Source organism: Notolepis coatsorum, assembly GCF_963971535.1.
Source record: "Notolepis coatsorum genome assembly, chromosome: 9".
Classification (NCBI taxonomy): domain Eukaryota; kingdom Metazoa; phylum Chordata; class Actinopteri; order Aulopiformes; family Paralepididae; genus Notolepis; species Notolepis coatsorum.
The window spans coordinates 120,942,420-120,968,164 of NC_140173.1; the positions used below are offsets into that span (position 1 = coordinate 120,942,420).

General features: G+C 42.9%; 1 protein-coding gene across 1 annotated transcript; it reads right to left on the reverse strand.

Annotated features, from left to right (window-relative positions):
- plek (pleckstrin) lies at positions 1 to 24,605 on the reverse strand. Its single transcript, XM_084321272.1, has 9 exons — positions 24,541 to 24,605; positions 23,251 to 23,406; positions 18,848 to 19,029; positions 7,265 to 7,356; positions 6,950 to 7,134; positions 4,555 to 4,662; positions 3,447 to 3,530; positions 2,724 to 2,796; positions 1 to 2,608 (listed from the first exon to the last, which is right to left on the reverse strand). Exons 1-9 carry the CDS (start codon positions 24,580 to 24,582, stop codon positions 2,469 to 2,471), a joined length of 1,062 nt encoding a protein of 353 aa, XP_084177398.1. The 5' UTR covers positions 24,583 to 24,605; the 3' UTR covers positions 1 to 2,468.
- Positions 24,606 to 25,745: the final 1,140 nt, after the last annotated feature.

Consider the following 25,745-nt stretch of genomic DNA (forward strand, 5'->3'; position numbering starts at 1 on the left):
GTTATTAGTACAAAACGTAACACAGCAGCTTCAATTTGGGTATTCGAGAGATAGCCATGTCTCCAGGTGTTTTGTATGGACATTATGTCAAGTCAATCACGGGGAGCTTCTTTGACTCATATCTCGCCTTAGAATCACCAGAAAGGCTTTCGAAATAGTGAAATGCCATGTTGGCCTCAATATTTTCAAAACAAATCGTATGAAAATGTTATGAAATGAACAAGAATGTGATAAAACATGTAATAAAAACGGACCTCAACGCATGCATTTGATGGTAGAAATCCGTATGGTCCCCCTATACCAAGATGGCGGCGGTCTCGTGACATCAGAGTGTCTTCGAGAATAAGGAAATGATGTTCACAAGGTACAGGGATGAGGAAGGGACTTGATATTCACGGGTGTTTACATTTTTATTTTATTTCTTTCATGATTTACATATATAGTTTTTGTTTTTTTGTTTTGCATATATATATATTTTTTTTTTTTTTTTATGTTTTAAAATAGTACACTCATTTGAGTAGTGGAAAAGGGGTAGGATTAAATAAGTGTATACTTCTTCCTACTCCTTTTCGAACATGTAGATTGAGTTGTGTTTTGCTTTTGTTATTGTTTGTTTGTTGCATGTTCGAAATAAAGATTCAAATTTTCTCCATTGCCTCTATGAAGTCAAACTCAATATAACAGTCTTGGTCATTCCTCCACACTGATTGCACTTAACACTATGGTCGACAAAAACGCCTTACCACGTCATTCCCCGCCATGCTCATTCTGCCAAAGACGCCGTACCACGTCTTTGATATCAATATTTCAAAAATCTGTGATCGCAATCATATTTCTCCCCCGGAGACTTGAGATCTACTGTTGATCCCCTCTCAACTCTCCAACGGTTCAAGAGCGCCATCTGGTGGCCGATCGGCGGATCGCTCAAACCGGAAACAGGAAATGGAAGCTGGTGCTCATTCCAATTCGGTCCGTTATTTTTTAACGTGTTCGATACAAACTGCTCTAATGATCATATCACCCACACTAGATTAATCATCTAACGTTGGCCACGGAATTATAAACGACCCCCCCCCCCATCCGGTCAACATCAGATGATAAGTAGTAACTTCTAGAAGCACATCCATTTGAACATTTTTGTCTCGCGCCGATTGCTATCAAACTGTATACAATCATCAATATAATGCATTTAGGGCTATAAATCACGTTCTGGAGAAAGCTGCAGAAAACGATAAAAACATACTTATACTTTAGACCGTATTTTAGTATGAATATGTGAATGAAAAAGTATAACGTTGCTACACCCTGAACAATAGATACTTGATGTTGAATGGGCCATAGTAATGTCAATTTAGCAATACAATTTAAAAAGTTATAGCCCTGCATAGAGGGGAACTTCTCCATAGACAAATAGAGCTGGCGTGGGATGGTTTATTAAGAATATAAGCCTGGCGACCAAAGTGTTAACAGAGGATAGAGAGAGAAGCTTGTCCCTGGTTTTATAATAAAATGTCAAAAAGACATGAAAAGAGGTATAATGTACCTATGAGCATTGGAACTTGTTGCGGATGTTGAGGATGATCCTGATCATATAAATGAGCCAGATAGCTGGGACAGTGATGATGACAATCACAATGAAGGATTAGATGCGTTTGAACCTATGGTTTGAAGTAGCCTACTTTTATATAAATGTATCTGAGAACTATATAATTTATTGTGCAGCTTGAATGAAAAGCACCTGTTGATGATTGTGTGTACTGTGTAACTATTTGGATAAGATGCAGAGAGGGACATTGATAGGACCCCAGAACAGAAAAGGCAGAGAGCTATATGATGATATGATGAAGGGGCTGTGTGTGTGTGTGTGTGTGTGTGTGTGTGTGTGTGTGTGAGTGTGTGTGTGTGTGTGTGTGTGTGTGTGTGTGTGTGTGTGTGTGTGTGTGTGTGTGTGTGTGTGTGTGTGTGTGTGTGTGTGTGTGTGTGTGTGTGTGTGTGTGTGTGTGTGTGTGTGTGTGTGTGTGTGTGTGTGTGTGTGTGTGTGTGTGTGGGGGGGGGTATAATTGTTATATTTTCACATTGTCTGCTAAAAACGGACAGCAGAATATCCAAATAATCTCCTCACTCACTGAGGAAAAAATAAATTTCACATGTAGGTTCAAAATACGAATATAACTTTACATGTTGAAAATTCCCTGGTATAAACGTTTTGCCTCATCTTGTTGTCTTATTGTTATGATTGTATAATAATTATACATATTATGCTGTGTGATTTGTATGTTTTTTTTGCTTATGTCTGTATGTACACTTGACGTGACTGTAAATGAGGGAAACTCAAACCGCAGTTGCCTTTCGAGTTTAAATAAAGGTTTGAAATTGAATGAAATCCTTGCGAGATCCTTGGGCCAAAGCACCCCATGTTGGCGCCCCGTAGTGGGGGTTGCGACCCCCAGGCTGAGAACCAATGCTCCTTATTTCCCAGTCTTTGAAACCACCTGTATCCCTTTGATCCACTCCTTCCTTTCCTCGGCAGTCGCTGCCTGGAGGAAGTAGTGTGTCTCGTCCGAGGTGATGATCTCAAAGAGATTGCCATCCACGTCGTACCTCTTAGCTGAAGACGAAGGAGAACAAGATGAAGTTAAGGAGCGTAAAAAAAGGAGCTGGGCTGAGAGAGAGGAGCTGTCCATCATCACTGTAGGGGAGAGTGTCCTGATGTCAACACTCACCGTCAGGTACATGCTCCACTGCTGTGATGATGGATCCACGGAGATGGATTGAACCCAGAGGGTCCTCATCACCCTGGGAATGAGGGGAATGAAAGAGAAAGAAAGAAAGAAAGAAAGAAAGAAAGAAAGAAAGAAAGAAAGAAAGAAAGAAAGAAAGAAAGAAAGAAAGAAAGAAAGAAAGAAAGGAAGAAAGGAAGAAAGGAAGAAAGTAGATAAGGGAGATAACGTGAATGGCTGCAATCTCCTACTTCTCCAGGACACCCTGAGGCGTGCAGGTGAGACTGTGGTCGACCGCTGCCACCCTGGACTCTTTGTAACGCGCTTTTGAAGCACTCCATCGAAACTGAAACCTCGCGCCACAAGAACAGCTTCTTCCCGTCTGCAGCACGGCCTCATCAACAAGGTCCAGATCTGACTGTTAACCCATCACATTCCCTGATCAATGTATTTTGCACTCCTGCACAAACTGTACCTTTTCACTTTAAGGGGAAAAGAAATGTAAGATATATTGCAAATATTTCACTCTTGTTTGACCTGCAGTACTGGTTTACAATTCTATTCCTTACTTTTTATCTGTGTTTATTCTATGGACCAACGTACCAAAACAAATCCCTTTCAAACATACTTAAATCTGGTTCTGGTTCTGATTGTGAAAAATACTGAGAATAGGAAGAGGAAAGTGTGAAAGAATTTCCTCTTTTGTTTCCAAGTACATTTTTTTACCTTCGTAGGATCATAATAGTGAAGATATGCAGGGTCATCTCTCAGTATGAACTTCCGTACCTTCCAGTTTTTTCTCCTGTGTCCCTGTGAAATAAGGAGAATTTGTTAAGAATTTACCTCAAACCCGCCCTCTTTCCTTGATCCTCCAATCACAACTGCTGCTTCCTGAGGGTCTTTCCTTGATCCTCCAATCACAACTGCTGCTTCCTGAGGGTCTTTTCTTAAACTTAAATCCATTGTTATCTTAAATGTAACATCAAAACCTCTGGCTCTTTCCTCCACATGTTCTGTTGTAATCAACACTGGGATCGTGGCAACACTGTTCTTTGTGACTTGAATAACATCTGTTTGTCTACTGAATGATGGTTTTTGACTTCAAGTGTTAATCGCTGTCTTTATAGCAAGAAAACAAACTCTTCAAAACGAGATTCCTCTGGGCGCCCCAGTGGCAAACCACATAGCGCGCTCAGCCGCGACACGGCCGACCCGGGTTCGACTCCCGAACCCGTCGTTATTTGCAGAATGTCTTCCCCCCACTCTGTCTCCCATTCCTCCTCTGTCTCTCCCTACTGGACTGCCCAGTAGAAATAAAGCGATAAAACGCCAAAAAGATAATAATCTTTAAAAAAAAAAAACGAGATTCCTCCTGATGCCTGTATTGTATATTAAGTTAAACGGCAAGTGATCACAGGTTAATCTTACATTCTATAATATATAATTATATTATATCACATATACAATTGAATTGTATATGTATGTTACTCCCTACCACTCTTACAACATTTTGTTTTGTTTGTTATAGTTGTTTTATGGTTGTGCAACTCTTTCACTTTCTGCCACAGCACCAGAATCTTAGTGCCTTCGTGAGTGAGACCAAGATGTAAAGTAAAATACACAGAGCGGTACCTCGCTTACAAGAGATTGGATATAATTTCACATATTTTACATATTATGAAGAAAGTACATCAAACAACAAGCACATACAGAAACAAGCATTTCATCATAAAGTATTCTCTATTTTATTATGACAAATAATAAACAAACTTGAACAAATACGGTGCAATCTAGTTATTTTGACGCCATGCTTTAGCCTGGCCATGCGTCTCACCTGTTTGAGTAGGCAGCCTTGTTTGATGATATTTCCCCTGAACTCCTCCCTCAGTATCTCATCGTCATCATCACTGGAGTAGCCCTCACAGAAGAAGCCACTGTCTGCCTGCAACACCACACAACACAAGGCAACACAACCATGATGTAGTTTATATAACTATCCACTTTCTCATCGTATTCCTTTCCAGGCCCAGTTAAAAAAAAAGTATTTGCTAATTATTCTTAGCGTTTTTCTTTTACCCAGCTGGGTGTAGCATGTGTGTGAGGTTTGCCACATAAAGACAATACAATGAGTGTCAGAAAGTAAGACTATTGAAAAATAAATGTTGTTTACTTTTCTGTATTACTGTATACAACCTTATAGTACCTGACACCATCTGAATTATCCTGCTGTGGTAACCCGCCTATCTAATAGGATACATGAACAGCAAAATACTGGATGTTCCTTGTTCCTCGTACCTGGCTAACTGAGTTAGCCCGATAATTTTCAGGATAACTTGACTTAAGCTAGACCTTTCGGTTCCCCGACATGCGGATTGTCTAAATCACTATGGCAACAGATCAGAAAGTTTGAACCTGGTCCAGCGCAGGGTTAAATTCAGTTAGCTGGATAACCTGGCCATGCCCTCGCAAAAAAATGCCAGCTCTCCTCACATATCCCATTCTGAATTATGTTTTTGTGCTTCGCTTTTTTAGAGGGGGCTTTTGAAATGTAAAATAATAGACCTAAAATGCTGATAATAAATCATATTCAGCCTATGGATTTACTTTGTCCTAAATAATGCACGTCATAGTTATACGGATACGGCGCTCGCGAGTCGCGACACACCATGTGGTTATTTTAATAGCGGAGCATTGCAAATGTGAATCCCATGGGGATATTTTTAATGAATGAAACCTATTGGGCGTTTGGCTCTGATTCGTTTCATATTCTCCGCTGTTGATGTATTTGCTTAACGGAGCACCCGGATTGTGTTTCATTCAAGCATAAACTGAAGCGTCTTTATGCATGGATTGTGGATGTAAATTACGACGAATCTGAATATGTGGATTGTTGAATTGTATCACTGTCACTGACACGTTATTGTGATATTGTAACTGGGATTAAAATGTCTGAGGAGGAGATGCACTGTTTGACGGATTTGATGACGTGGACGTGACTTGAGAAAATGAATGAGCAATTGCAAGCTTTTGTCATTTGATGATTGAATTTGAGAAAATGCATTTATCTGTTCAAGCACTGTTATCTGATGATGAACAAGAGGGTGATGAACATGACTGGTGTCACTGGTATAAACCAAAGGTTAATCAATTCAATGCATGTATGGATGATGTCCGAAACAGATTAAAATAGTGATTAATAGTGAAACTGTATAGCCTCCAACTCCCTCTCTGACACGTTATTTCGGGGGTCGCGCCTTGAAAACTTTGGGAACCATGTATTTATATAGTACATGATACCTAAGCACATACAGTACAGATATCCTCATAAGTATCTATTAATTCATATCAATTAGATACTCTTTGGGCTTTTTTATCTACTTATTTCCGCTAGCAAGATCTCATTCGATTATTCATTCCATTAAGCCTACTGCCAGCAGGCACATTTAAAGAAATATAATCTGATTGATTGGGGTAATGAGGGACTTAAAATGTGCCTATAGATTATGCATTTAACTTGTCGGTGAGGCTATTGAGCCGTACTGTATTGTACCCATTCTGGAATCTGTTAATAAAGTTTTCAATCAATCAATCAATGCCGTTAGAAAATCAGGATTTCTGCAATCGACACCTGCTGTCTTTTCAGGTGAGGCGGCCGCGCGCAATTATCCGGAGTATCAAGTCTGGTTCGAATTAACGAGACTGAATCAGTGTTCGAGGAACAGGGAAAGCCCGGATTCAAACCTCGGGTTAATTGAACCTGGATAATGGGACTTTTGATCGACTTAGTTGAACCAGGTACGGGGAATAGGGCCCTGGTGACTCAATAGGTTAGGGCATTTATCATATAATGGCAACGTCCTGGGTTCAAGTCCAGCCCCAGACCTCTCCTGTACTATTTCATATCACACTACAGTGTGCTTTAAAATCAAGCAGACATGTGTAGGAAAAGAAACATCTGTGTGAAGATGCTAAAACAATGCATTTGCAAAAATACTATTAGTTTCACATCTGTTCCTTATTATTCTGATTGGTAGTGATTAAAGATTATCAGCATATAGTCAGTGTGTAGACTAAAGTCCCGAAGCCAAGATAGGCAACTGACCTAACTCAAGTCCTGCCCTCTTTTCCTGATCCTCCAATCACAACTGACAACAAACGAGGGACGCAACGGTTGTAATTGGAGGATCAAGAAAAGAGGGCACAGTTTGAGATCAATTGGTTGTGCTTACAAAGTAGTAGAGAGCATCAGGCTCATCTAAGACGACAGACAGTGCACCTCCCTCAGCCCCCTCTTTGGAAAGGTTGTCTGCCGGCTGGAGAAAACCCTCGTTCAAGAGTCCCGACGCTAACACGAGGGCCTCTGGCCTGTTCCTTGCCTTCTCCTTTGAAATCAGCCAATCAACCACAGTAGCGCCTGCACACACCGGGGGGAGGGGGGGGGGGGGAGAGAAGTGTGGAGACGGTGAGCGGTGAGAGGGGAAACAGAACTATTTGATCACCAGTGGCCTCTATGAATAAAACAAGGAGAAAATGCTGTGTTTTACCCCTGAAGCAATGGTGGTAGAGTCTCTTCTCTCTCTCCAATTTGAATTCTTTCACCCCGTCATCCTGGTCTTTCATCAGTAGGTAGAGCTCACTGAGAAAACAGATAACACACACAGGTTGTCAACTTGTGTAGTGGCCAAAAACAAATAGTAATAATCAAAAAAGGTTGTTGTCAAATGATAACAAGACTCCTAACCTGTTAACACATCCACCGCCAAAAACGGCTTACGACGGGTTTCAAGGTCATGCGAATTCCGCCATTCCACGGCGTACGACGTTATTGAGATCATATTTAATTTTTTCGCCATGGTATTCATAATTCCCTCACCCAGCCTCGGCTGAGACAGTGGGACTCAGCACAACCGTGCAACGCTTCAATACCGCCACCTGATGGATGATCGGGCGAGTTACAACCGGAAATGGATCTCTGGTGATCTCCGTGCATCTGGGAAATGCGTCCGGCAGTCATATATTGTTGCAGGACTCTAGACACACATCCGTGTATATGGATCGCTGCCATAACTCAATTTCGCCATACAAACCGGAAATGGATCTAGTCGATCGCCGTCAAATAAGTGGGATCTTTTTCCTCCAGTCTCATCGGCGAACGGTAAGAGGACAGTAACGTTAATTTCAGCGTGATTGTTTATTATTATTAATGCAAACTGCTCTGATTAATATATCACCCATACTACATAAAGCATTTACTGACGATCACGGAATTATAAACGACCCCCCCCCCCCCGTTCATCCGCGCATGATGAGTCATAACGTTTAGGATCGTATTCATTTGGATTTTTTAATATAGCGTGTATCACGAATAAACTGCAATCGATAATCTATATTATGCGTTTAGGCCTATAACTAACGTTCTAGGAATTACTGCAGAAAACGATAAAAACATATTTATATTCTATCTAGACGGTATTTTCTTATGAATCTATGAATGAAAAAGTATAACGTTCCTACATCCTGAACGATAGATAATCGATGTTGAATGGGCCATAGTAATGTCAATTTAGCAATACAATTAAAAAAGTTATAGCCCTGCAAAGAAGGTGAACATCTCCATAGGCTTAGAGTGGTGGCAGAGAGTGGTATGAGAGGGGCAAACTGTGTGGCAGTTAATGTGTTAAGCGGTAGCCCTATTTTCAGAAATTTCGCCTAAAGGTACATGCCTAAGTAAATGGAAGATTGCTCCACTTCTACAAGGTAAATTAGCATGTTCTTGGTATCTAGGAACATCTAGGGACCTGGGGGTATGTATTCCCAGTGTCATAAATATTGTGTCTGTTACTAGGCTTGAGTAAATTGTAATGAAAAAAAGGAGAATATAAATGATGATATTTTTTTGCATCTGTGCCGGTGAATAACACTATGTTACAATTGTGCGCGAACCGAGCTTGCTCACTGAGCTCATTCACCACCTTATTGATATCAAGTGTACAAAAAATCTAAGCAAATGAATAAAGGGAAGATGATTCAACAGAAGGATTTGTAGATACAGTAATAAATGATAATCGATTTTAATTATGAATTCATATTTGACCTTGAACTTGACCTTGACCTTATTATGGCCAAATAATACATCTATGGATAGGGAAAAGGCTCCTCTTTCCAATGGCAGGGTTACATCTGGATTTAGTAATTTCCTCACGGTTTTACGATAAAAGAGATATAATTCGAATTTTTTTCGATAAATTCTTATTTTCTGTAAATCTTACAATTATCGGTAAAAATGAAAATATACACTTTAACTGCTGTTTTAACACATTGTGCACCATGGGTCTAGATCTAGAATTCCAAGAGTAGGGTAAATCTGCAGTGCCGCTCCGCTCTGTGACATTGAGTAGCCTCGGTTACAATGGAATAAATAAAGCCAAAACAACCTTGCAGTTACAGTTACACTCCCCGCCAGCAGGGGGTGCTGCAGCCCCCGCCGCACCCCCAGTTGCCGCGTCCCTGCCTTAAGGCTTAACAGGACTCCTAAAGCACCACTAGCAGCTGTGCTGCTCCCTACACCCAAGAGGTTATGGGTAACATGGCTAGTGTGCATCTGTTGCCACAAGGTGGCACTAAGTGTTTGTATTTGGGAAAACATCCTAGGAATGACTGTCCATGACCCTGCCAGTGGAAGGGTCAGAAGTTGGCCGGTAAGCTGTTCTACTTCATGTTACCAGAGAGGCTGTATCCAACATAACATCACAGTATGCAGCCTGTTTCAAAGAGGAATAACCACAAATGGGGATTTATTCCAACTGCCACTGTCTTGCCAAGGACTAGATGGATTAGTTGCAGGCTGGTTCAGGGAAAAAGCTAACATGACTACAGTCTGGTGTTCATGCGTTTCATTTACAATTGTGTTTACAACAACTTCTTATACTGTAGAAGTGTCCACATATGAAAGTGTGAGTGTTTGGCGGCAAGGCAAAAAGGGCTTGATGGCTCCTGTTCTTCTGAAGTCTTGGCAGAAATCACCTTCAGACAGTTGTGCCTTGCTACTTCGTTAGCTGTCCGCATACAAGAATGTGAGTGTTTGCTGGTGAGAGTGTGAGCATTTGCTGATGCTATTCTGAAGTCTTAACAGGGGAAAATCATCAGACAGCTGGACATTGGTATAGAGCTTGGGATCAACGCTAGATGATGCCTTGCCATAGAGCCCTTTGCTAGCTTGCTTGCAGTTCGCCCTTGGCCAAAGCTAGACGTTGCCATTGAACCCTTGCTAATGAATGAATGCATGAATGAATGAATGAATGAATGAATGAATGAATGAATGAATGAATGAATGAATGAATGGATGAATGGATGAATGAATGAATGAATGAATGAATGAATGAATTACAACGTTTATTTAAAATGGACACCACAGCTACATTGGACCAGCCACAGTGGACAGACCAGATGCGTCGTTTTGCGTGTTTATAGCACAAGTGCTCGTTTTCAGCATTGAGGCTTTTCTAAAAGATATAATAAAATTAACAGTAAAATACAGAATTAAAATCACAAATCCGAACAAATATTTTCCAGAGCAAGAGTCCATGATCAAAATAACAAAACCAGTCCGTGTCTACCTATGTGAGCACAGTACTGCTGCTTTGATTTCAACCATACCTTGAGTCCTCTGTTGAAGACGTTGGCATTGGACTCCAGTTTTAAGCCGGCAGAGAGTTCTATAAGTTTGCCTCGTTAACAGAGAAGGCAGTCTGTCCAAACGAACTCTTGCACATGGGAACAGTACAGTCACCATTATTGGAACTTGAAGCTTGTGTGTTTGCTCTATTAGAGCTCCAACGTCTAACCACCAGTCCAGAAAATAATGATGATACATGATTGTGCAAACATTTAAAAACAAGTCTAATATTACAGAAAATTACAAAATTGTCAAACGTGAAAAGATTGTGCTTACTCAAAACACTGCAGTGATGCCGTTGCATTGGTTTACGGTCCATGATTTTTATAGCCTGTTTGTATATTATAGTTATGGGTTTTAGTATGGTTTGTGAGGTTTGTGACCATGATGTGATACAATAAGACAAGTGGGAAAGAATCATAGCATGCATATAAAGTTGAGCAGCTTTAGTTGACAGATCCCCATTAATAAAACGAAAACAGTTTAAATTAGGCTTGACCTTCTTACATACATAATGTACCTGTTTATCAAATTTTAGGTTCTTGTCTAATATGATTCCTAGGTACCTGACCTCATTAGATTCATTATTTCATTTTTAATTTGCACCTCAAACAAATCATTTATAGGCCTTTTGCGTACAGAGATACACATAGAGACAGTTTTCTTGACAGCGTACATCTGGCAGCTGACACCTGGACAACTTTGCGGTAGGTCATTAATGTACATGGTGAATAACAAAGGTTATTCTATAACCCTAGTTATATGAGTAATAGCGAGCGCTTTAATCATATACTATCATGAGAACTTTCACCACGTGTACGCACCCATCTGCCTGACCACTCCCACATCCGCTCATATATAAGCGGGGTCATGGCCATACCATCAGCGCCTTCCCCAGTCTTTCACCGCCGAAACGGAAGACCATGGGTGTGAGAACTGGGGTCTGGAGCACAGCCCAATTGCTGAATACACGAGAAGAGATAGGAGCGGTTTTAAAAAAATTTTACACAATATACCTCACATTCACCCTCCATTCACATCCTGGTGTTCTCCTGGTGTTCTTCATTAGGCCTGTAGGTGGAGCTATGACAGCACACGTACAGTACACACACCGATAGTGTGTGATGTGTCCAAAAATGAATGGGCAAATGTGAGTGAAATGGTCGCACTGTATGCAGCTGTTTGTCTGCATTGCACCCCCCCCCCCCCCAACTCAGATTTAGGGTTGATACAACCATCATAATAATATTGTTAATAATAACAATAACAATAATGATGTAATAATGTAAAAATTATCATTAAAAATACCTGATTATGAGAAAAAATTATTACGATGCATGGAATATTGTTGAGGCACACTAGTTACAACTATATTTCAAACAGGCACTCCATGTCAAAAAGGTTGCTGACCCCTGCTCTATTGGAACACAAGAGCTGAACAGAGCGGAAGCCCGACAGATGTACCCGCTGAGGCCCGCTACAACCATCAGAATACCGGGGAGGATCCGGGCCCCCCCTAGCGAGGGACGGGAGGGAGATCAGACCCTGACTGTGCGAAGAGGGTTTAGCGCGTCAACGCACAGGGTGAGCAGACCGTGGGACTTACCTTTGTGTAGAAGGGCCCGCGACTACTCAGACGTGCATCCCACATGCCACCAGGGAACGGATGTGAGCAAAAAGCCCCCCTCATAGCCCCCAACATCGCGGGGTCGGGGTAAAAAAAAAAGAAAACCATGGCAAGGCCGTAGCAGCAGGGCAAAAAAAATTAAAGGGGGTCTGGTGAGGTCAATGAGGCGGTGGCATCGAGACCCCACCAGACGGTCACTGGTGACACCACCCCCCACATCGCCAGCACATCGGACAGACCCTAAACCAGGTGAAGGCCCTTCTCCCCTTGGCACGCCGCTCCGAAGCGCTCCCAAGGTGGCTTCCCCCCCACAACATCGAGGGGCCAGCCGGTGCGCTGGGAGACAACCCTCCAAGGAGGTTGATCCCTCAATCCAGGCCGACAGGTTCCAAGAGTAGAACTCGACCTGTGCCCGGAGCACTGTGGACTAGACAGGCGCCTAAGGGACTTACTGTAAGAACAGTATCCCGGCGGAAAGGGTGTTTTGGTATGCTGTGCACCAGTGATGTACCTGAACACGTTCAATGAACGATCGTTCATGAATGCGTTCGTATTTTGGGCGAACATGAACTGAACGTACTGTATATCCGCTAAATGAATGTAATTGAGAACGCGTTCATTCTCAGCGCTGTGTAACAGAGTTCAAAAGTGCGTTCATTCTCAGCACTCTGTTATAATGGCGTTCAAAGATGTGCCAGATTTCATATGCATGTCAGCCGAAAACCCAGTTAAAACACACTGTAAACAGGCTTAAAAATTATGTGGAAAACCAACCGATCTGGCAACGCGCCTGTCACCCCTGGCTATGTCATCAGACTCCTCACAACAACAGTGGACCAGCTGAATCTGCGAGCAGAAGCTGAGAGCTGCGCAGAAGCAGGTCGAGAGCAGCACTCGCTCAGAGAACTCTACCTCTAGACGTCAGCGTTTGAGCATTTAAAAGAGTTTAACATTAAAGTCAGTACTGACTCAGACGGAAAAAATCTAACGTTTGTCTGTAAACTGTCCACCCGGTTTGAAGAAGCAAGTCCGCACATCGACGACGTCGACAGCAAACCTTAAGCTTAAACGGCACATTGAGAATAAGCAAACGTCCTGTTTTAGTTTTCATAATAAAGACAATTCAAGCTAAGTTGTTCCTCATGTTTTTGAAAATATACTGTAGAGATGAAAGCTGCAGCTGCTACTAGTGTGGACTGAATGCGCGGCGGCAAAGCGTTATGGAAATGCCAGTATTCCGATTGCTGTCTGTGGTTCAATATTTTTTACAAATAATAGCTTGCAGCAACGTATTGAAAAAAGAACTAACAAAATGGGCCGTTCAATATCTCCTTTATGTTCTAAATGTCAAACAGACCTGGGTACCTACAGTCTATCACTACTTTTGGGAATCTAAGTGTTTATCCAGGTTCTGGGGCCAAGTGATTAATTGATTGATTGAACACTTTATTAACATATTGCAGAATGGGTACAGTATAGTACAGTTGGGTAGGAGGGGTGACACCCTTTACAATTCAAACTATTTGATAAACTTCTACTTTCAGCCTGGAAATGCATTCTGATCAACTGGATTAAGGATAAGCCTCCATTTTTACAAATGTGGTATAGAGAGATCTTTGGTGTGCTACCCCATGAAAGACACTGTGCAATGCATAGAGGCAACAACGCTTCCTTTCAGGAGGTGTGGGCCCCACTATTAGACTATTTTCCTGCTGAAATTTCTCGGATCCTTCTAAAGCCCCAGTGCCCCATTGTATGGACAGACCTAGGATAGGAAAAAATAAATATATGTCTACATGTGAATGGGCTCGAGGCAAGTGCAATACTGTACAGTGCCTGTCTTGGTTTGCTTTCCTTTTTGCTTGTTTTTCTTTTTGTTTAGTTTTTGCTTGCTTATGGTGTGGATGATGGCATAGAGATGAACTGGAGGACCCCCCCCCCCCCCTTGTCCCAATGTGTGTTTTGGTAATGTAAGTAACTGTACGTGAAAAATCTCTATAAAAAAAATATATATTTAAAAAAGAACAAAAAATGTGTTCATTTTTGAAACCATGAACTTTAGTTCAAAATGTTGAATTATGAACTATGAACTGAACTAGTTCATTTAAAAAATTGTGAACTGTGAACTGAACTAGTTCATGTAGAAAGTGAACTTTCCTAACACTGCTGTGCACCATGTCACAATCTCCACGAACCCCGACCCCGCCAATTTAATAATCTTGCAGGGTTGAGGTTCAGAGAAAGAGTTTGACACAATTGGCAGACGTCATGAAAGATGCAGGGGCATACTCTTGGGCAGTCGGGGTCTTAACCGGGCTCAACCCGAGAGTCGACTCTGCTACCAACACACCGGAGAGACAACCACCCCCCTATGTTTACTATGTTTAAACATAGTAAAAAAAAGCGGATTCAATCATTGAAAAACACCCCGGGCCAGCGCTGATGGGTCTCGTAAGACCACACGCCGATTTCATAAAACAGTGTGTATGCTCGTAAAGAACCCGAGAACAGTGACGGTGAAGGCTCTGACCCAATATACACTACTGGTAGGGAGCAGAGTAGAAGACAAATTGTCTCTACTGCATTGCATCACCTATCCTTTACAATGACACCGGTCTGCAGCACAGGCCCTGTAACTCAGGAACATGTCTCTTGGCCAATAAGAACACACGCTTGTGCTTCAATGGCCTCTCGAGCCTGCAAATAAAAACCGCATCAATTCTGCTCTTCATGTAAGAGGAGAAGACAGCGATTCTCCCAGAGAGACCACAACGTGAGTAAAACAATTGAAAAAGGTTCATGTAACAATTGGCCTAAGACTCTCTGAGGAGGAGGCTCTGAAACTCTGAGAAGGCTCTCTCACTTAGAGGGAGGTTCTGAAAACTCAGAGGAGCCTCTGAAACTCCCTGAGGAGGAGGCTCTGACCAAATATACACTACTGGTAGGGAGCAGAGTAGAAGACAAATTGTCTCTACTGCATTGCATCACCTATCCTTTACAATGACAGCGGTCTGTAGTACAGGCCCTGTAACTCATGTCTCTTGGCCAGCAAGAAGAAGCGCCTGTGACGTTTTCAAATGGCCGGGGGAAACCCGTGTTCCACCTATCCTGATTTGGTGGGGGAGACAGGAAACCCCCCCCACCCCCCCGTGACGAGAGAGAGAACACCCTTGACAGGGAGACTGATAGGTAGAAAGGCACAACCTCTTGGCCAATCAGTTATATCGTAAGGATATAACTATATCCGGGGCGGGGGGAGGTTTATTTTATCCACCCCCTCACCACCTCACCCCTGATACGACGCCATAAGAAAGCAGAGCCGTGACACATTACCAGATGAAAGCACATACTTACCTGTAGAGTAAAAGCTTTACATCATGCACGCCAGCCACAGCCGATAACCTCGTTTGTGTAAAAAACTGGCTTTATCCACGGCTCTGGCTAGTGTAATGTCCTACCTGACCCTCGGATGCAGGATGAATGGCCGCAACAAATGGCTGGTCCACCATGTTGACGAGGCCTCTAGCTGGTGACGACTGGAGCCTTGCACCGGCGCTTCGCCCACATCCTGCGGCCGGTCATGGTACAGGCCGACGACATCTTCTACCAGAGATGATGCTAACGCCAACGGTTAGCCTAACAGCTAACTCCAGGCTGACGGTTAGCACCAAGCTAACAGCTAGCATCTTCACAGGCTCCGACCGATGGCCAGCTGCTGGCTAACAGCTAGCTCTTACCGGCCTATCGATAACCACCAGCTAACGCAGCAGCAAGCTAACGACTAGCTCTGACGGGGCCACTGTTAGCTAACGGCTACTACTGAAGCTGTGTAACGTGAGGAATAGCGATGCAGGCCCGATCACTACAGACAGCCGACTGCTCTCCTTTATCCCAAGAAAAAAGGAGAGGCAACACCCGTCCCTCTCACAGAACGGTGTTACCAGAGATACAGTGGCATTGGCAGCAAAGCTTCGTTTTATGCGGGCTGCTGCCGTCTTGAGCACGAGGAACAAGGCACAGTGGCGGCTGGCCACTAGGGGCGCTCGGGCGCCGACCCCCCTGGTTAACCCTGGTTAAAAGAGAGACGAATAAGAAATATTTTTTTATTTTTTTAGTTTTATAGCCCTATAAATAATATAAAATGAATAATATTTACTCATTTTAAGTATGTTTGTGTTTCCAATGCACAATATAACGTTAATATATCAAATATAATAATAGTTTTCCTGAACAGGAAGTGACTCACTGTCTGATAGAGAATACGTTCCGTTACCATAGCCGCATTCTCCTCGCCGCATTTCTCTCGGGCTAGACGCAATAGCGCTTTGAGTGCGCGTGCACTGTTTCATCGCTGTATCCGTCGCAGCCAATCAGTGCGTAACGTGCTGTGCGTTGAAATATGATGTATTATGATGGAACACGGCGCGTTTTGAAGCGGTCTAAGCAAGAGGCGTCTATAATTCCCGTAGCCGCATTTCTCGGAGACGCTCTCTGATTGGCCGACGCGGCGACGACAGTACTTTTCCGTAGCCGCATTACTCGGTTTTGCTTAAAAGTGGACGATAGAACGCGTCGCCAGGTAGTTTGCAGGATGTTCGATGCTGTGTGTTGTGATGCAGTCTCGAGTCTGGACAGTGGGCAGTGGAGTGGATATACATCGACAACAGTCTGGGGGACAGTCAGTGGACATACACTTTATCAAGCCCTCCGGCTGGACCACGTTTCAATTAAACAAAGTGAGTTCATTCTCTCTCTCTCTCTCTCTCTCTCTCTCTTAGCCACTCAGCTAACGTTAGCCTCTGTTAGCCACTCAGCTAATGCTAAACTAACTAACTAACGCTCTCTCTCTCTCTCTCTCTCTCTCTCTCTCTCTCTCTCTCTCTCTCTCTCTCTCTCTCTCTCTCTCTCTCTCTGGAGTGGAGTTTCATTTGGATTGAAAATACGTGGATTATGGCTTGTTCAATATCGTCTATGTTTGAATGAATGAAAACTTTATTAACAGATTGCAGAATGGATGGGTACAATACAGTACGGCTCAATACACACAATTGTTAAGGGGATGCAGACCAGAGAGAGACGTTTGTCTTGTTTACATCAGGGTCCCCCGTTTTCAATTCATATCCATAGTTTAATAGCTAGCCTTGGCTCGTTAAACAATATGCAAAATATGTGTACAGCCCTGTACTCATACTGAAGTTATTCTTGGTATATACTACTACACATACTAGGTCTGATTGTGTAACGAATCGATTCCACGTCGCGCTGTGTGTGAGAGAGAGAGAGAAAGAGAGAGAAGGAGAGATAGAGGGGGATACTAATTAATTCCGCTCCCCCCAGTGAAGAATTCACGAGCCGCCACTGACAAGGCATGCAATTCCCCTTGCACACCTTCTTCCATCTCGCTCGCATCCCTCGCGGTCAGGAGGCTGCACACACTGTCTTCAATGGATAGGCGGGAGCCAGCATCCGGTGCGGTCAATAGAAGGGTATCTCGTTTCGGGGGTGGAGACTTTAACCCAGTCCCGGAGTACGAGGGTCCCCGGGAAGACGCAACACCCTCTACGAGGGGCAACACCCTCTACGAGGGGGAGAGTGCCTTGTCTCCACCGGGCCTTCGAACAAGAAAGCCTGCCTCCTCCATGTAATCCTCAGTTTCCATCGGATATGGAGAAGAGGCGGGGGAATCCTCGCTCGGAGCCAGCTCAACGCCGCCGCTAAGCTGTCCGCCCTCGCTGCTCACCGTCGCAAGACGGGAACGAGAGGAGGCGAAGAGTCTGCATCGCAAATCAGTGAGAGAGAAAAAAACAAAGGTACAATGTCAACGCAGCTCCTTTACCAACTAACTACTTTAACACTAAACTTAAAGCGGTGCTTTACACAGGCTTCGGTGGTGCAAGTAGGGAAGGAGGTGATGGTATGGCCATGACCCCGCTTATATAGGAGCGGATGTGGGAGTGGTCAGGCAGATGGGTGCGTACACGTGGTGAAAGTTTTCATGATAGTATATGATTAAAGGGATAGTTCCAATAGAGCAAAGCGTAAACTATATACGAAATATAACAGTGGCCCAAGTACAGACCCTTGCGGTACTCCCATGCTGTTGGCAAGCAGTTTGGATTTCTCCCCATTGACCTTGACACACTGTTGTCTCCCCTCCAGGTATGACTTAAACCACTGTGTTAATTCTGTGGACATCTTAAAATGTTTTAACTTAGACAAAAGAACATTGTGATTAACTGTGTCAAAGGCCTTTTTTAGATCCAGAAACACTGTCCCTACAAAATTTCCTTTGACAGACCCTTGACCCTCTCAATAAGATAACAATTAGCTGTTTCTGTTGAATATTTAGGTCTAAACCCGAATTGCTGTGGATGGAGCAATTGATTGGCCTCTAAATGTCAACTGTCCAGCAACAATCTTCTCTAGCAAGCAACCTTGCCATAGATCCCCTTAGACTGCCACCAAAATGGTTGGACTAACTAAGTGACCGACTGAACAAACGACAGTGCCATCCTTAGAGCTCCTTGCCCCTTGTCCACTAGTGAGGCTAAAACAGATAAATAGATATGAAATCAAACAACATTTTATTCAAATGTATTCATTTAATAAATTAAACTAACCTTGTTAGGTGTACAATCTAACAAATTAGATACAAATGTTGACAACTAATAATGATGCCACAATGGCAACTGGCAATTGAATGCTATTGAGTGATAGAAGATAGAATTCTGAGGAAAAAATGCATCTAAAAGGGTTAAATGAATCTCTTTATCTCAAATGAGTGTTTTCTCAACCGGCTCCAACATTGCATGTAATGTAACTTACTTGAGGTTGACGCTGTCAGGCAGGCGAATGGACCTCCTTGTGGACTTCCTGGCAAACTTTATTTCCCCCTGTAGACAGGTGATGGCCCTCTTGATGTCCTTGACCCAGCCCTCTCTCTCCTCCACGTGAGTGGCCTGGAAGTAATGGTCCTGCTTCTTTTCTGTGCTGAGCTTGAAAAGTAGCTGAAAGAATGTTCCATTGTAATGGTCATGGAGTGGTACCAGTGCTTGATGGTTCGGCAGGTCATTGGTTTTAGGCTGTGATCACATTGGACACCCTTTTTCTATTGTTTTCAATGGTTTTGTCACGACAGGCACACGTCTCCTCAAAACTACACGCCTCACGTTTTTGAAGTGGTGCTTTTTCGAGCGCTCTCAGTCGAAAATGTTTCAACTTTAGCCGCGGATAGCACCGACGTCAATGTCACCTTCTTTTCGACTTACCAATCAAATCTCCTGAGCGGAGGGATTACAAATCTCAGGTACCTTTTTTTTGTATCTACTTTTTCTCCAATTTTCTATTTTTCTCCCATCCCAATTTCGTATCGTCCAATTCTACCCTCCCCTGTCTCGAACGTTGTTAGGCCATGCCTCCCACAAGCCGGCTGCAATGTGGACTAAGCCTTACATCACGTGTCCGCTCCGGTACTCGAGGAAGCAGCAGTCGCATCTTTTCACCTGCACAGCGCGATCTATCAGCGTCGGGGGTCTGCGTTTTTTGGAGGGCACGCCGCCCCCGTCGCTTCCTGATTCTGCTGCGCAGGCCCACCAACCGACCTGTAGGAGTCGCTGTCCACCCATCAGCTTCCCACCCCCTAATACTGTCAATTGTATTAGTATGAACGACCAGCCAAGCTGATAGCAATGCGGAGAGCTGGGCTCGAACCCAGCGTCTCCTGCATTGGTGGTGAGTGCCTTGCCCACTGCACCACCTAGCCGCCCCAAATCTCTTTTTTAGCTCTTTTTATTCCTCTTTTAGCTATTTTTATCCCTGTGTACTTGTCCATCTTGTTTTAACACATGTATGTTATGTATAAACTGTTTTTTAATTGCTGTTTTTAAATTGCTGTTACGCTGCTTATGCTGTAAAGGACATCTTAATCTCCCCTCGGGGATAAATAAAGGTTTTCAATTCAATTCAATATCTGAAGAGAAATCAACAGCAAAACAAACCAAGCGATTGATTGATTGATTGATTGATTGATTGATTGATTGATTGATTGATTGATTGATTGATTGATTGATTGATTGATTGAAAACTTTATTAACAGATTGCAGAATGAGTACAATATAGAACGGCTCAATACAAACAATTGTTAAGGGGTTGCAGAACAGAAAAAGACTTTCGTCTTGTTTACATCAGGGTTACATCAGGGTTACATTGACTCCAATCCAATGGGTGCAATACCATCCGGGAGATGATAGGGGCGGTATTTGCCCTTTTCGAGGTCAGAGCCAGTCCCAATGATAACGTGAGGCTGGATGGATGAAAAATGAATGGATATCGCTAATAAAAGAAATAACGATAAAATTACGAGATTTCTCGTCATTGGTACTCAACGCATGGCGGCCAACAACGAGATTTCTCGTTGCTGGCACCCAATGTGTTAAGAGAAAGAGATCATACAAAAATATATGCATTCGAGGGGGAAGAAACTGTACATTTGAGGGGGTTGGGTGGGTGGGCAGGGCAGGGCGGGTTTGGACATTTACCAGGGCCAGTTTCGAATTGCAGCCACCCGTAGGTGCTCTTTGAGAGCGGTTTTGAAGAAGGGTAGGGATTCACATTATTTTACGGCTGTGGGTAGGGCATTCCACATTGTTGTGGCATAATTGCGAAACGTGTTTAGTCCCTTGTTTGAGCCGAATCTGGGTTGAACATGATTTGTGGAACTCCCTCTGGTGTTGTGGTTGTGGAATTCACTGACCTTTGGGAAGTATTTCGACATGTACATGGGTATCTTAGTGGTGATAATGGAGGAGAAGCTAATTTTGGCAGTTTTCGAAAAAACCTTGTTTGTATGACCGGGTCTTATCACGATGTGATATGAACAGCAACGCCTGGAGGGCTGTGAGTAGTCATTTTTGTAACTTATTTAGCTTAGGTAGCAACAGTAATCAGTGGTATCGCTCGTTGTGCCCTATGCGCCCCGTGCACTTTCGATTCTCTGTACCGCCATGCATCGTGTTTGAGCGCATGAAAAAGGTGTCCAATCTAATCGCAGCCTTAATGATGTGGAGTGAGCTTAGGTGTTTCCTGAGATTTTGCTCAAATGTAAACAATTAGTCAATGTCAAAGACAAATTACAATAAATAACATTTACCTTTACTCTAATTCAATTTAATTCAATAAAGCTTATATCCCCCAAAGTTAATGTGCCATGCGGTATGGGAACTACTGCAGTATACAGTATGTAATTAACCTACTGTGTTGAATGAGAGCAGGGGACACAAACAGGCTGGATAAGATGGTCAGGAAGGCCAGTAGCGTGGTTGGGGTGGAGCTGGACTCCCTAGCGAGGGTGGCAGAGAGGAGGAGCCTTGCTAAGCTCCAGGCCATCAGGGAAAACCCCTCCCACCCACTATACACATACTTGGCTGACAGGAGGAGCATGTTCAGTGCTAGGCTCACACTACCTAAATGGAGCACTGAATGGCACAGGAAGTCCTTCATTCCAACAGCCATTAGACTATACAATGCATCACTGTGCCTCACTGCATCACTGAGCACAGAGTGACAGTTACCATCTTCCTGGACTCTTACTTTTGAAACAGCACTGTGCAATACTACACCTACTGTAGAACTCAGTATATTTTTTACTGTATTTATTTACTGTATATTTTATTCCATTTTTATTCTATTTTATTCTACTCTTATCTTAGGCAATTTGATTTGTTTTGTTATTCTTATTCGTGACCTGTTCTGTCTAAATGTTTAATGTTGAGCGATTTGCAGTGTCAAATTTCCCTCGGGATAATAAAAGTATTTCTATTCTATTCTATTCTATAATGAGGCCCACATAGATTGAACCACTAAAAGTGCTTATTCCAACTAAATTCCAATTGAGCTCTTCTGATTGGTAAGGAGGACTGTTACACTCCAAGAGCTGCCCAAGGCTGGGAGAGTCGACACCACAGTGACAGTAGAAACAATAGGAGTTACTGCCCCACACAGGGGATTGATGGTGGTGTCATGGCGCCATCTGGTGCTCACCTGCAGATAATGCAGTCAGTGAAGATCCTCTCTGATTGCATAAAAAATATGCTGTTGTTACAATTAGTTTATTTGTTACAAGTGTTATCTGTTTAGGTTGTTCTTTGTGTTGGTATTCGTATCCTGTGTTTTGTATTGCCTAGTTCCTCTTCCTGTTGTTTTGATTATTGTTTTGTTCTAAGTGCCTGTCTCTCCCCAGCTGTTTTTGATTATTAATTCGTTTCAGTATTTATTGCTTGTTGGTTGGTTGGGTTATTGTGGCGTCATTGTCTCCGCGTTGCCCCCGTGTCGTGCTCGTGTTCCCTGGTGTTTTGTCAAGTGAGTTCATGCCTGTCTACCCCTGTCGTTTTCTTGTTTTCACACGTTGTTTGTTAGTACCAGTGCCAGGGCCTTTCGTTTGTTTTGTATTTTGTATTCATTCAGTAAAGATCCCTTCATTAAGTATCACCCTTCGTCTCTGTCTCGGTTCTCTCATCCTTGTCTGCAAACTGTGTTCTCCTCACCTTCATTGTCACCCCCGATCGTAACAGAGGACCGGGATCTGTGAAATGTTAGAATGGAATATCTCTGCACCACTGCTACCCTGGTCAATGAAACTCACGCACAGTATACTAAGTCAGTAGGGCCATGTTAACATGAGTTTTAGAGCTAAATTCAAGCTAAAAAAAGGAATTCAAAAGTTGTAACTTTATTATTACTACTGTATGACTGTGTTTTGTCATGGATTTAGTGTAGTCCTGGATTTAAAAGGTTCTCTCCATGAAGAGAAATGTCTTATAGCCTTATTTCATTATGTTATATAAAGGGGCACTTCACCAAAAAACAAAGATGACAAGATAGCAATACCTTGTCGTATAGGGCCATATTCAAAATCATTTACTCTCAATAATTAAAATGTAATGAATGTGTACAAAACTGTTTGTGTGTGGGATTATGTTATTTTTTTTTAAAAGGTTCCCCTTTAACAGCTCAGACACGTCTACCCTGTACTCTATGGTTCCTTGAAATTCGACCACAAGATGTGTCTTCAACGAGTGTATTATGGATATCTTCTACCACAAGATGTGTATTCAACAATTGTATTATGGATTTTTCTACCACAAGATGCGTCTTCAACAGGTGTACAGTATAATGGATCATTTCTATCACAAGATGTGTCTTCAACAGGTGTATATCGAAATTTTTCTTACTGTTCTTTTGCTGAAATCTTGGCAGGGACTGGTGAGAGTTGCCCCCTTCAGTGGGATCATTCCTTTGGGAGAGCTGTCGCTTTTCTTTTTATAGAACTCCAGGGCGTCTTCCGACAGCACCGCCCACATGACCTTCCAGGTGTTCAGCACGGTGCCCTGTAGTGGGTGAGCACAGCAGGTGATAATGAATAGCCGTGGTCAAACGTCCAAAGCATTAAAAAGCTGAAGTCCAGAAGGATTGGCTACATGTTGTGCATACTGGTCCTGTACATTAGAGAACTGATGGTGCTGCAATATGCATCTGTTTGGTGTTTGAGTGTTTTCTCTATTAGCACCTCCTTGTTACATATCGCTGATTGTTGAGAGTCGGGACAAAACATGTCCTACAGTCCTACAGGACAAAACATGTCCTACAGGGAAAAGTGTCCTTTATGTTAAAAATCTATTGACAATTGAAATAAAAGACATGCAAAAAGTTGAATTTATTCATATGTATGTCACCCAGGCACGTTGGAACTTTAAATCGGCAGGGGGTGCTGCCTTTCTGAGATTTTCTTTTTTTTCAGAACGCCGTGAGAGGAATTTTTTTTGTTTAGAATGGTTTTGAAATAAATTATTTCTATTGACCCTTTAACTGAAAATGACGTGAGACGTGAGGCAAATGAGAAGAACGTAATAATTGTTTTATTTTAACTTTTCAAGCCTGACGAAATAAAAACAAACAAACCTCACTTGAACTTCTGAATACCTTGAGGGTCCCTGGTCAATAAAAGGTTGAAAACCCCTGCTTTAGCCTATTGCAGAACAGCATTAGGCTATATACCAGAGGTGGGACCAAGTCATTGTTTTGAATAAACACATTCAGACACACAATCACCCAGGCAACACATTCCAATCCGAAGTTCCAATCGGGTAGGTATTGAGTACTGCACTTGGCAAGAATACATTACTCAATACAGTGTGGGGTCAGGTCGGGACGCGGGGTATGGTCAGCCTGTGGTCTTTGTCCAACCATCATATTATCAAACATATTCTAACATCAAAACCAGCCTCATATAATGACTTTTTTTTTTTTTTTTTTACTTTTGGTTCCCACTTCATAGACAAACCTTTCAATATTGTTTGTCAACCTGACTATCCACATAATATATCTTATGACAAACTGCAAAGTGCAACAAAGACAGCATCAACTCCTAGGTCAACTCCAAGCTCATAAACAAGCATTGTGAAAAGTTTTAATGCATATTGCTGATGAAGGAGAGGACATGCGGTATGTTCACTCGTCCTTACCTTTTTCACCAAGTATCCCTCTTTTATCTGTTGTGGCTCCATTGCTCTGCTGTTTGGCTGCTGCCTGATGTGAGTCTGTGTGACTGATGGGAGTCACTATCCTTCTCTTTAGTGTGTTTGGCTGCAGAACCCCTCCTCCTCCCCCTCCTCCCCACCAGAAAACACAGGAGGAAGTTGTACTGTGTCACCATTGTGTCTACTAGCTAGCTTCCTCTTATTTCAGGCTTCAGCTCTTTCTGGGCTAAAGTCTTTCAGTTGGCCAGCTGTGCGATATTTCTACTATGTATGTCTGTTAGAACAAATAATATGCATGACGAGTAGTAGAAGTAGAAGTATACTACATGTATACTGTCTGTTACAAAGGGTCAGATTAAACCGAATATATATATTTATTACTTGAGATATATTGTATACTATTTGTATATCGTCTGATATCCCTTGTATATTCTTTGTACATATACACGGAATATCCCTTTACCTAGGTACAGGCCAGACCATAATATTCGTTCTCCTATTGGACAGCGACCCCTAGGCGCCAACGGCCATACCTATGTGGCCGGCCGGCCGCGTAAGCAAAGTGATCACTGGTGCCGACGGAAAGGTCAGAGCGGCAGAAGTGCTCGTCCAGGGACGGACATACACCCGACCCGTGGCGAGGCTGATAGAGTTGCCAAGGCTACCTGATTCCCTTGATGACGACCATGACCCACTGACTTTGTGAATTGCCCTACTCCTCACAACGGACATTGAGTAGTGGACAAGACGGTTAATCTGTCTCTGCTTATCTAATTAGGTGCGGACTAATTAGGAGGCGGCTGTTACAAAGGGTCAGATTAAATCGAATATATATATTTATTACTTGAGATATATTGTATACTATTTGTATATCGTCTGATATCCCTTGTATATTCTTTGTACATATACACGGAATATCCCTTTACCTAGGTACAGGCCAGACCATAATATTCGTTCTCCTATTGGACAGCGACCCCTAGGCGCCAACGGCCATACCCCCAATGTCGAGTTCAAAGCCACCGCTAAGACATGTCTCAACATGCCCAGGTTTGCGCAGTAATACGAGACAGAAATGAGGTTGGCACTAGATTATTCACCTTACGTATAAATACGTTGCAGGTGGATACAGCAGTTAGTTACCCTAAAACGAGTTGAAGCCTTCACCACGATACAACGTGCCGTGAAGTGGG

Bases quoted from the DNA above. Each gene is read 5' to 3' on its own strand.
- plek (XM_084321272.1), bottom strand. From the start codon at position 24,582: ATGGAGCCACAACAGATAAAAGAGGGATACTTGGTGAAAAAG. The intron at 23,407-24,540 runs GTAAGGACGAGT...CACCCACTACAG, and splicing joins AGGGATACTTGGTGAAAAAG to GGCACCGTGCTGAACACCTG. The intron at 7,357-18,847 runs GTAAGTTACATT...CTGTTTTCTCAG, and splicing joins CCTGACAGCGTCAACCTCAA to TGAGCTCTACCTACTGATGA.